Raw genomic sequence first — 12,031 nt, 5'->3', positions numbered from 1 at the left:
CTTATTTTATACCTAATAGTTCCTACCTCTTAATTCCCTACCTCTACCTTGCCCCTCCCTCTCCCCACTGGTAACCACTAGTATGTTCTCTAAATGAGATCAATTTTTTTTAACTTTAAAAATCATTGTAGGGAGCATCAGTAGACCCACCCCTATTTTGCCACCAACCACAGATAGATAAGATAGCTGCAGAGAAGCTGTTCTCCACTGAGCTGCAGACACACAGCAGTGCAGCCTGAGACAAAGAAATTAGCAACACTGAAAACCTCTAGAAGGAAGGCTCTAATTAAGGTAGGTATTAATAAGCATCCTTGGGAAAGAAAGACATAAGAAGCAAGGATAGTTTATGTCCTTGGGGTGAGGCCGGGATTTCAGAAATCTGGCACAAGAGGTGACACTTTTCTTTGCATATCCCCAGTGTTTACAAACCCCGCTTATGTCTCAGTGCCTGTCCATAGCGGTCTAGTGGAGAAAAGCAAACCATGCCATTTCTCTGCAGGATGCTAGGAGGGTGTCAAAGCTCCCCAAGAGTGGGAAGGTGGATAGCAGGAGATTCTGCCTATCCCCAGGCATCTGGGGAGGAATCTGTCCTTACGCTGTGTGCATTGCGTCAATGACAGGAAGGCATGTAGGTATGTTTCTCAAGGAACAAAGCTGGCAAGCAAATTTCATCCCTGACTAGATGCTACTTAAATGACCACAGGCTGCTGCTGCTGCTAGTTAAGTCACTTCAGTCGTGTCCAACTCTGTGCGACCCCCTAGACGGCAGCCCACCAGGCTCCGCCGTCCCTGGGATTCTCCAGGCAAGAACACTGGAGTGGGTTGCCATTTCACATCCCACCAAACCCTGAAAAGCCTTCTTGGCCTCCTTCTCACAAACTGAAAAGCCTCCTTTTCAGTTTGAAAAGCAAGTCTGAGTTTACTCTGCTACAAAGTAATCTAGAACTTGGAAGTCAGATGGTCTAGATTCTAAAAGATTGTAGCTTTTTTCCTCTTAATTTTTTTTTTAACCCACAGTGAAGTACAGAAAAGAACGAGGATTTGGAGAAGACAGATGCGGTTTTTGAGTCCTGGCTCTGTTGCCTCACCCTTTGTGTAACTTCAGGTACTGGACAAAAGCTGAGACTCAGGTATGATTGTAACTCCAGAAAGAGAAAGGAGATAGTACCTGCTTCACAGGCATGCAAGAGGAATAAATGAGACGCATGTAAAATTCTTGGTGCGCTGTGATAAATGGTAGGGCTTGCTAATACTTTCCACAGATTTTAATGATGGAGGAACATGGTGGGGAATGTGGAGTGGATAGGAAGGATCTAGGGAAGAAAATGAGTTGAAGACTTCCTCTTATCCCAGGATATTAGGAGAGCAGAACAGAAGGACCATGAACTGAAAATTGTTTTTTAAAGTAACTGTAAAAGACAAGTGGGGAGGAAGATGTAGGAGGGGAGACTCCTGTTTTGAAAGATGCTAGCCACATAAAAAAGAGACCCACCTCCATACTTCAGAAACTGTCTTAAAATCTATTTTGTGTATATACTTAGGTGAAATTAATATGTTTAAAAATGGCTAACTTGATTCGCATTTCGAATTATAGAAATGTGGCATGGTGGAGAGGGATGTCTGAGTGTCCAATAATCAAATGCCTTGGAAAAATCGTTAAGTCTAGATCAAAATTGCCTTGAATGTAAATATCAGTTTGAGGAGAATGATCATGTTTTAAATGTTGAATCTTCCCTTCACGTTGTTCATCTCTGTTGCAGAAGGAAGGAAGGGAGGAAAGGGGAAAGAATCAAAAGCAAATATGGCAATATGCTGGCAGTTGCTAATTCTGAGAGGTAGAACTATAGGTTTTTAAGTTTTCTTGGCAAATTTTGACTTTTCTTATCCCAGCGAATCCCTCTGTATTAGTTAGCCTGGGAAGATTTCAACTTTTTAAAATGCAAATAGGCTTTACTTTCTAGAGAAGTTTCAAGTTTACAGAAAATTTGCATAGAAAAGGCAGAGAGGTCCCATGGTGGAGGTGGTGGTGGTGGTTTAGTCACTAAGTTATGTCTGACTTTTTGCGACCCCCCCATGGACTATATAGCCCGCCAGGCTCCTCTTTCCATGGGATTTTCCAGGCAAGAATACTGGAGTGAGCTGCCATTCTCTTCTCCAGGGGATCTTCCTGACCCAGGGATCGAACCCAGGTCACCTGCATTGCAGGCAGATTCTTTACCAACTGAGCCACCAGGGAAGCCCCAGAGAGGTTCCATATAGCCCCTGTATTGTTATTCTGTTTAAGCTGCCATCACAAAATGCCAGGTGGCTTAAATGACAGGACCTTATTTTCTCACAGTTCTGGGGCTAGAAGTCAAGAGCAAGATGCTGACAAATTGGATTTCTGGTGAGAGCCTTTAGGGCTGCCTTCACACTTGGTTGTCGTCTTACAAGGACACCAGTCCAATTGGATCAGGGCCCCATCTGGTGATCTCCTTTAACTTGCCTCCTTATTGGACTGTCTCCAAGTTGAGTGACGCTGGGGGTGTCTTGGTCAGTTTGGGCTCCTGTAAACAGAATGCCATAGACTGGGTGGCTGACAACAACAAAATTTATTTATCACACTTCTAGAGTCTGCGAAATGCAAGATCAAGGTACCCAAGCAGTCAGGTTCTAGTGAGAGCCCTCTTCCAGGTTGCTAACTGCCAAATTTTCACTGTATCCTCACACACTCTAGAGCAGAGAGAGGAAGCAAGCTCTCCTGTTCTTCTCATAAGGGCTTTCTTCCCATGAGGGTGGAGCCCTCAGGCGTGTGTGTGTGATAAGTTGCTTCAGGTGTGTCTGACTCTTTGCAACCCCATGGACTGTAGCTCACCAGGCTCCTCTGTCCAAAGGATTCTCCAGGCAAGAATACTGGAGTGGGTTGCCATGCCCTCCTCCAGAGGATCTTCCCAACCCAGGGATCGAACCTGTGTCTCTTACATCTACCTGTATTAGCTGGCGGGTTCTTTATACTGGCCCCACCTGGGAAGCCCTGCACCCTCCTGACCTCACTTAATTCGATCACTTTCCAAAGGCTTCATCTCCTGATACCATCACAATAGGGGTAAGGTTTCAACACACAAAGTTTGGAAGGACACATTTAGTCCATAACAGGGCTTTAGGGCTTCAACATATGAACTTGGTGGGGAGCGGTGGGGCACAATTCAGTCCGTATTTTTAAATAAAAAATATCACTAAGAAATGAATGTCTCTTAGGTGCCTCTGTGGCTGGCTTCCTCCTGCCTTGATGGATTACACACCTGAGCCCAATTTGACAACAGCAACTGACTTCTACTATCCTGACATCTACTCGAGCCCCTGCGATGGGGAGGGGAGAGAGAGCAAGCTGCTTCTTGCCGTCTTCTACTGCATCCTGTTTGTATTTGGTCTTCTGGGCAACAGCCTGGTCATCCTAGTCCTTGTCGCCTGCAAGAAACTGAGGAGTGTCACGGATGTATACCTCTTGAACCTGGCCCTGTCTGACCTGCTTTTTGTCTTCTCCTTCCCCTTTCAGACCCACTATCAACTGGACCAGTGGGTATTCGGGACCGTAATGTGCAAGGTGGTCTCTGGCTTTTATTACATCGGCTTCTTCAGCAGCATGTTCTTTATAACCCTCATGAGTATGGACAGGTACCTGGCGGTTGTCCATGCCGTATATGCCTTGAAAGTGAGGACGATCAGCATGGGCACAGCCCTGAGTCTGGTGGTGTGGCTGACTGCCCTGGTGGCCACCAGCCCGTTACTAGTGTTTTACCAAGTGGCCTCCGAAAATGGCATCCTGCAGTGTTACTCCTATTACAATCAGCAGACGCTGAAGTGGAAGATCTTCATCCACTTTGAAGTGAACATCTTAGGCCTGCTGATCCCGTTCAGCATCCTGATGTTCTGCTATATCCGCATCCTGCACCAGCTGAAGAGCTGCCAGAACCACAACAAGACCAAGGCCATTAAGCTCGTGCTCATCGTGGTGGTTGCCTCCCTACTCTTCTGGGTCCCTTTCAACACGGTCCTCTTCCTCACTTCCCTGCATGACATGCACGTCCTGGATGGGTGTGTCATGAGCCAGCAGCTGACCTATGCCACGCACGTCACAGAGACCATTTCCTTCACCCACTGCTGCGTGAACCCTATTATCTATGCGTTCATGGGTGAGAAATTCAAGAAACACCTATCAGAACTATTTCGGAAGAGTTGCAGCCACACCTTAGTCTACATAGGGAGACAGGTCTCTAGGGAGGTCTTGGAAAAGTCATCCTCGAATCAGCAGTCCACTCGCTCCTCCACCATAGACTACATTCTGTGAGTCCATGCAGGGCAGAGCATCCCCCTGCCTCCATCATCCACCTTCCTGAAACAGAAACGATTCACACTGGAGTTGGAGGCTACATTGAAGGGAGATTCTTACAAAGCTGGCTACAGACACAAGACTTCTTTCATGATATTCAGTGAATTACTACTATTGCACGTCAACCCTCTCAACTTTCAAAGACTTTGTCACTATTTTCTAAAAATAATCCATATGTTTCACTGTGTTAGCTATAGGGATTTTCCTCCCCTAGGTTTTGGAGTATCTTTATCAAATACCAGCTTAAATTTTATCAAATGCTTTCTCCTTATCTATTGAGGTGATCATGTAGTTTTCCTCCATTATTCTGTTAATTTCGTGAACTATATTGATAGGTTTTCTTATTTTAAATCAACTCATGTTTTCCCTAGAAAAAATGACCTCATGTTTATGATCATTTTAACAAAAAACAATTGGCTTCTCTTGGGATTTTTGTATCTGTGTTCATGAGAGATACTGACCCGCAACACTTGTGACGTGGGAAGTGCCTCAGATCTTGAACCATGCTGGCCTTGCTCAGGACATTGCAAGGGACACCTTGGATTTCCTGTCTGGACCCTGTTCCTCACTTGCAAGCTGGCCTGAGGTGGCATCTCTGCATGTCAAGGCAGACACGTGTAAGATAAGGTTGAAGATGGTGATGATGGTGTTTTCTGTCTTGCCTGCTCCATAGACCTACCCGATGTCCCACCTATAGCCTATAAATATCTTCATACACATAAAAGTTTGTTATTACTGTAATAAAAATACACAGCATATAACATTTTACTAGCTGTGCAGTTTTGGGCGAGGTACTTTAACTGTTCTGTGTGTCAGTGTCTTTGTATGTAAATGCAGATATTAATAGCAATAATGCACACCTCTGATTTCTGTAACGGTTATGCAAGGTTATGAAGCTGTGTTCTAATGCCACCTACCGTTCACTCACTGGGAGTAACAGGAGTCCCCTAAAGCAGGGTGGAAAGAATGGGAGCTCATTGCTGCAGGTATCTGGTATATGTGTGTGCGGTATGTTAAGAATGTGTCAAGGAAAGGCTGAAAAACTGTTCCAGATTAAAGGAGGCTAAAGACATGACAATTAACTGAAATATATGATCTTAAATTGGATTCTGGCTTGGTGGAGGGGGAATGCTCTGAAAGACAGTTTGGGGACAATTGGTGAACTTTTAATTTGGGCTGTTTATGAGATAACATTGGAGAAGGCAATGGCAACCCACTCCAGTACTCTTGCCTGGAGAATCCCAGGGACGGGGGAGCCTGGTGGGCTGCCATCTATGGGGTTGCACAGAGTCCGACACGACTGAGCTACTTCACTTTCCCTTTTCACTTTCATGCATTGGAGAAGGAAATGGCAACCCACTCCAGTGTTCTTGCCTGGAGAATCCCAGGGACGGGGGAGCCTGGTGGGCTGCCGTCTATGGGGTCACACAGGGGACACGACTGAAGTGACTTAGCAGCATGAGATAACATTAAATATTAAAATTGATAAAACAGAGAAACAGGTAGAACAGCAGTTGGGGGTAGAAAGTGCAACAATTAGCGTTACTTGTTAACTACCTACTTAGGACATAAACCCCATGAGGTCATCGACTTCATCTGTTTTATTCACTCCTGTGCCCCCAGAGCCTGGAACAGTTCCTGGCACATAGTATGCGCCTAATTAACATTTGTCAGATGAATAAATGAACTGGCCTCTGAAACAAGACACAGTTAAGAACCAGGGTGAGGTATCAAAGCCATCTGTCCTTACACACAGAGACTGAGGTTATCCACTCTGGCTCCTGGTCATTGTTTGTCCACTGGGGAACCTGGCCTGCAAAACATTCTGATTGACTCAGTTGTTCCAGGCACGCAGCCAGAAATACACCTGGCAACTGCCAAGATCAAATACATGTGTAACTTACTAACCCACAATTGCCTAACGTCCTTTCTAGTTCCGCTCCCCACTGCTTGGCCTGATGCAGGGGAGGGACGTGGGACGGCCTGGCCCTCAGAGGACCCACACAGGCTCCGATTGGCTGAGTCTGAGCCTCAGGGCTGTGCTCAACTACCAGGAGGAAGGCTTGCCTTTGGCAGAAGGTTCAGCTGGCGCATCTCGGTTGGACATCATGCTGCAGAGAGGTCTCAGGTGGCTGGTGAGGCTCCGACAGGCAGCACGCCTTCTCCCAGCCCTGGCTGGCCAGCCCCGGATGCTCTGGTCAGCCTGGGCGCCAGCCCCACTCATCACCGTGAGTACCCACATTGCATCCAGATGCAGGCTGCTGTGAGTGTGGTCAGAGTCTCAGATCGAGGGAGCTACAAGGGACCTTAGGCTCCTTTGACAGATGAGAACTCGGAGCCAGGACTCCTGATTCCTAGAAGATGCTTATGCCACTCGGCCATTTCATCCTGTATGGAGGGGTGCACCCTCAGACTGGGAACTTAACGACAATATCTGGAGGCCCCTCCAGCCTTACTGACCCTGCTGAACCTTTCCCATATGGTTAAATGGGGTTGCCGAGCCCCAGCGTGAGCAAGTGAGCAGAATCAGGGAAAGAGAATCTGATTAGTGGTGACTCAAGGGAAAGCAGTGGTTACTGTTTAACATAACATTTTCTGGGCAAAAAAGAGGCGAAACTAAAAGAAAATTGTGGGTAAGAGTTAAGATGATTGAGTAGGAGGACAAGGAGTTCATGCCTGCTTATAAGTAGGAACACCTACTGGGCGCTGGTGGGGGTCCCTGGACACCTAAGGAGATGAGAGGAATCCCCAGACGACAGGGTAGAACGTGGAAAGGAAGGAGGAAAGCAAGAACAGTGGAGGCGGGATGCCCGTCATGGGGGCTGGGGTAGGGGAGAGGTTCCCGTGCTTGGATGGGGCCTACTAATGGCGAGGGGATCAGCAGAACAGAAAGGGACCTTCGGGGGACTGGAGGATCATAAGAAAACGTGACCAGCATCTTCCCTGCCCACTTTGGCGCCAGCAAGTCTGCTGTGGCCACAGGTCTGAACCCCCGCCCCTCAGGGTTCCCTCTGGCCTCCTGGGTCTTGGGCTTGATTCCCCTCCCCCCACCCCCGACTCCCCAAGGTCACTTCTGGCTGCACGGGTCCCGGGCCTGAGTCCTCCCCCACCCCAAGTTTTCTTTCAGCTGTGCCGGCCCTGTAGGAGCAGACACAGTCAGCTACCTTTTGAACTTCCCAGGTCTCAAGAAGTCACCTCCATTCCGATTCAAAGGATTATTCCCTCCCGAACTCTGGCTGGAGCCCCATCATGGTGAGGCTGTACAATGAACTCATGGAGAAGACTGTGGATGGGACGTGGACGCGACTTCCCGGTTACTGTCGCTCTTGGCAGTTCCTTAAAGAGGGGGACCTAGCTAGGATCGCTAAAGTTGTCCCTGGTACGTTCACACCCCTGTATTAGGAGCGCTTCACCTGGGCTGGAGGAGGGCTCTGGAGAGTGCAGGATTGTTGGCAAAACTTTGCTTCTGTGTGTGCGTTTTCCTCGGGGAGCTCCGCGCTCCAGCCCAGTTCCTACACCTCCCGTGTGGCCTGCATTAGCCTGAGAGTCAGGTATGAGGCTGGACATGGTGATCCTAGATTCATACACTATCAGGCTAGAAAAGGAACGTGGAGGCTGTCTAGTTCAACCCGTCATTTTACAAGTGAGAAAACTGAGGTCTGGAGAGGCAACAAAGCCTCTTTTGGTAGAGACTGGACTAGAGTCAGGGATTCCTGGCTCCCGGATTAGTGCTCTCTCCACCCCTGTCTGCAGTCACCCGGGGCGTCTCCTTACACCTGCCAGCCCCACATCTCCTGTAGACCAGACAGGTGCAATGTCAGTGAGGAATTGGGAAGAGGCAGTGCCTGGGATTAAGGGCCAGTGCCTTCACCCTGGTACACCGTTTTGGCAGCTCAGTGATGCTACAGGGGGCAGGATCTTACTGATATCTGGGGCCAGGAGCCAGAATTTGCTGGGGACAGAACTCGCGCTCCCTCTAGTGGTCAGCTGAGCTGAGCTCTTGAACCCGTCAGTGAAGGACACTGGATGGAAAACAGAAGATGAAGAGATTCGTTCAAGAGGCAGGAGGAACCAGCCGGAAGTCTTTTACTTATAGTCTGTACTTATATACTGGAGAAGGCAATGGCACCCCACTCCCAGTGTTCGTGGCTGGAGAATCCCAGGGACAGGGGAGCCTGGTGGGCTGCCGTCTCTGGGGTCGCACAGAGTCGGACACGAGTGAAGCGACTTAGCAGCATACTTATATACTATGTTTATAGTATATAATTTTATATACCTAATCTGTCATTCAGAATTCTGCTTTGAGGGGAATTTCCTGGTGGCTCAGTGACTGGGACTCTGCCTTTTCACTGTCGAAGGCATGGGTTCAATCCTTGGTCGGGGAACTAAGATCTCATAAGCCATGCTGCCAAAAAAAAAAGAAAGAAAAGAAATTCTGCTTTGAGATTCTTTGCAAAAAAGGTGTTTGATAAGTATTGGATGTGCTGTGTTAGTTGTTCAGTCGTATCCAACTCTTCGCAAACCCACGATCTGTATAGCCTGCCAGGCTTCTCTGTCCAAGGAATTCTCCAGGGAAGAATACTGGAGTGGATTGCCATTCCCTTCTCCAGAGGATCTTCCTGACCCACGGATCGAACCCTGGTCTCCTGCATCACAGGCAGATTCTTTACCCTTTGAGCTTCAGGGAAGTCCTTAAGTATTGGATATTGGAGGCTTAACCTCTAATTAGGGCCTCTAAATTATCCCCCTTTCCCTCGGAAGTCATACAGTATAAACAAATCTCACCGAAAGTTCAGGCCTGTGGCAGTGAGAGGAGACACATACACGTGTTCTACAAAAAGGACTGTCACCTGCTAACTCCTAGATCTGCCACAATCGATGCGTTCGGATTAGCGTTTGTTATTCAGCTGATGGGAACAGTGGTGTCCTGAATTCACAGGCAGTTGGCTCCTCACTGCCCCTCACACCGCTGACCTCATCCTCCCCTTGGAAGCTGCTCTTCTCCGTCAGAAGTTTATGGGACCATGCCTGGGGTGGCATGCCCATGGGAAGCTGAGGGGGGTGCGTTTCCTGGGACCTCCTCTGGTCCGGTGCTTTCTGCCCCAGAGACCACACCGCCCTGAGGATCAGACTTAAGCCTGAGGTCTTTCTTATCAAATCCATTCTTCCCTCCAGTCCAAACGGTAGAAGACGCCCGCCTCTTTCTCCGGATCACAGAGATGGAGAGACTCGGCTTTGAGTATGTCATCTTCCACAATGACTCTGAGAAGAAGTGCGTCTGCTTGTTCCAGCCTGGGCCCCTCCTGGAGGGGCTGCCTGGGTGAGGCACGCAGGCTTGTCCTAGCCAGCGGCTCAAATGGGCTTTATCTTGGTCCAAGAGCAGGTGGTGGGTGAGAGCCCAGCTGGGGGTCCCTGGTTGCCTTCAGCAGGTTCTTGGTTGGTGGGTGGTAGTTTAGTCACTAAGTCGTGTCCAACCCTTGCAACCCCGTAGACAGTGGTCTGCCAGGCTCCTCCATCCATGGGATTTTCCAGGCAAGAATACTGGAGTGGGTTGTCATTTCCTTCTCCAGGACATCTTCCTGACCCAAGGATCGAACCTGGGTCTCCCGCATTGGCAGGTGGATTCTTCACCAACTGAGCAACCCCTAGATTCTAGGTTACCTCAGCCTTATTCTACTGGCTCCCTGGGCAGCGAGGCTCTGCCAGTCCCTCAATGATCCACCCAAGGTGTGGCCTCTCCCTGTTAAGAACTTCCTTAACCTGATAAATGGCAGTGGAGTAAGCAATGGAAGTTAGAAATGAGAAGGGGGAAGACTGTTCTTGTTTGGTGCTAGTATATGTCAGACCCTTTACATGAAGCTTTGGCTGTATTAATTTCATACTCACAAAAATTCCTAGGAGATATTCCTCTCTTACAGATAAAGGTGCAGATGGCCCAAGTGGTTCTGTGACTGAGGTCACATGGCTAGAACCGTGAGATTTAGAGTGAGGGCTCTCTGCCTGTGAAGCCCATGCTTTTTTCATGGTACCATTCTAGTTCCCCCAACATTAACCCAGAAGGGAATACAAGGTTCATCAGAATTTGTGGTTGGGGCTTCTCCTGCTTTTAGTTCATTCTCTTCTAAGCTGGTGTGACTCACTTCAGACAGCAGCGTTTGCTTCCCCTGCATGTGCTCTGCGCTTACATCTCTGCTCTAAATGGATCGATCGAAGGATCTGGTCCTGGATTGCAGGGAACCCTTCAGCACATTGCCTCACTGGAAATTGGCCATGCGGGGTGGAATCCTGGGAGACTCTTTCCTTCCCTTTCTCCCCTTGTCTGGCCCTGCAGGATTATCCATGGTGGCGCGCTGGGGACCATGATAGACACCACGCTGTTCATGACGGCCTACTGCAGTGCTAATGCGGTCTTCACCGGGACCATGACCATCACCTTCAAGAGGTCTGTCTCCTTTCCTGGGTTGTTATGATGGAAGATAAGAGCTCGTGTAGCAATCCTGAGTACAAAGAGGAGTTTCTACTTTTGTTTTTCTCATGCACCAACCTAAACTTGTTAGATGTTCCCTTTTCATCCAAGTTCAAGGTGATGAGCTTGAACATGGGTTATGTGTTCCAACATAAAAATACACTACAGAGGACAATGATAAACTACTTTTGGCCACCTCTGATTTAAAGAAAGCCAACCCGTGTGCCTGTAAATATTTAACTCAGTCCACAAATAATTATTGGGCTGCTACTGAAATGATAATTCCTGACACGTGATTAATTTGTTGTTAAACTCGCACACATTATTTTGTACAATCTTTACTATAATCCTGGGAGGTTGGTACCATTGTCTCCAGCTTGACGAATGAATAAGCTGAAGCAAAGACGGCTAGCAGGTGACAGACACAAAGGCCCTGACATCTTGGCCCTTTGAGTAGACGCCCGGGACCCCGACTCTGGTAGCCTCCAACCCCTGTAGGGTCATCCCCCACCTTTCTCAGAGACCAGGCTACCAGCCACTCGCCCCCACTGCCCTCTCCTAGCCCGATCACCCTAGGCTCAGTGGTGAGGCTGGAGGCAAACATCACCGGCATGGAAGGGAGAAAGGTGTTTCTCTCCTGCGAAGCCCAAAGCAGCGACAGGACCATCCTCTTTGCTGAAGCTTCTGGTAAGGCCGTGAGAATTCTTTCTTCCTGCTGTTGGTGCCCATCCTTGTGACAGGCACAGAGGGTGGCTGCCCCCACTGCTGGGGGCAGCACCTGCCCTGGGAGACTCTTACAGGTGTGTGTTTGGGGTCGGACGGGATGCTCACATGGAGAGGAGCCTCTATAAGTTATAGGATAGAGGCCATTATAACACTCCCACTCACCTCCCTGGGAGACTACCAGTCAGAAAGGGGCTTATGAGGATGGAGGGGAGGGGGCTGTGGCAGCAGAGTGTGCATGCTATCTCCCCTCCTGGCTTCCAGAAGGCAAAAGCAGGCTCATTGCTTTGACAACAGAGGGAATTTAGATATTTCCAGAAGCAGCTCTAGCTCCAGGCAGACAGGAAAGGTCTCCCTGAACTAGTTTTTCCCAAAAGCCAAACCTGAGAGCCACTTCTCTCTGTGTTCTTCACCATTCCAGCCATCTTCTTCCAAATGAAGTGATACGGTGCAAGGCACCATAGGCTCATCCC

At 48.6% G+C, this 12,031-nt stretch overlaps 1 protein-coding gene across 8 annotated transcripts in view; it reads left to right on the top strand.

The window, feature by feature from the left end:
• CCR8 (chemokine (C-C motif) receptor 8) overlaps nt 1-5,128 on the top strand; it is a 20,348-nt gene extending 15,220 nt beyond the window's left edge. For 2 of the 8 annotated variants that reach the window (XM_010835483.1, XM_010835482.1), the window contains 2 exons: nt 1,018-1,130; nt 3,238-5,128. In XM_010835483.1, coding sequence (XP_010833785.1) covers nt 3,269-4,327 — 1,059 coding nt within the window. In that variant the 5' untranslated portion in view covers nt 1,018-1,130; nt 3,238-3,268 and the 3' untranslated portion in view covers nt 4,328-5,128. Of the gene's footprint in view, nt 1-117; nt 292-324; nt 633-1,017; nt 1,131-3,237 lie in introns of those variants that run through there. The other 6 variants (XM_010835488.1, XM_010835487.1, XM_010835485.1 and 3 more) reach the window with 5 other exon arrangements.
• The last annotated feature ends 6,903 nt before the right edge of the window (nt 5,129-12,031 follow it).

The sequence above is a fragment of the Bison bison genome, unplaced genomic scaffold (assembly GCF_000754665.1).
Source record: "Bison bison bison isolate TAMUID 2011002044 unplaced genomic scaffold, Bison_UMD1.0 scf7180017864043, whole genome shotgun sequence".
Lineage (NCBI taxonomy): Eukaryota > Metazoa > Chordata > Mammalia > Artiodactyla > Bovidae > Bison > Bison bison.
The sequence above is the reverse complement of the archived record's forward strand: the minus strand, read 5'-3'. Positions and strand labels throughout refer to the sequence as shown.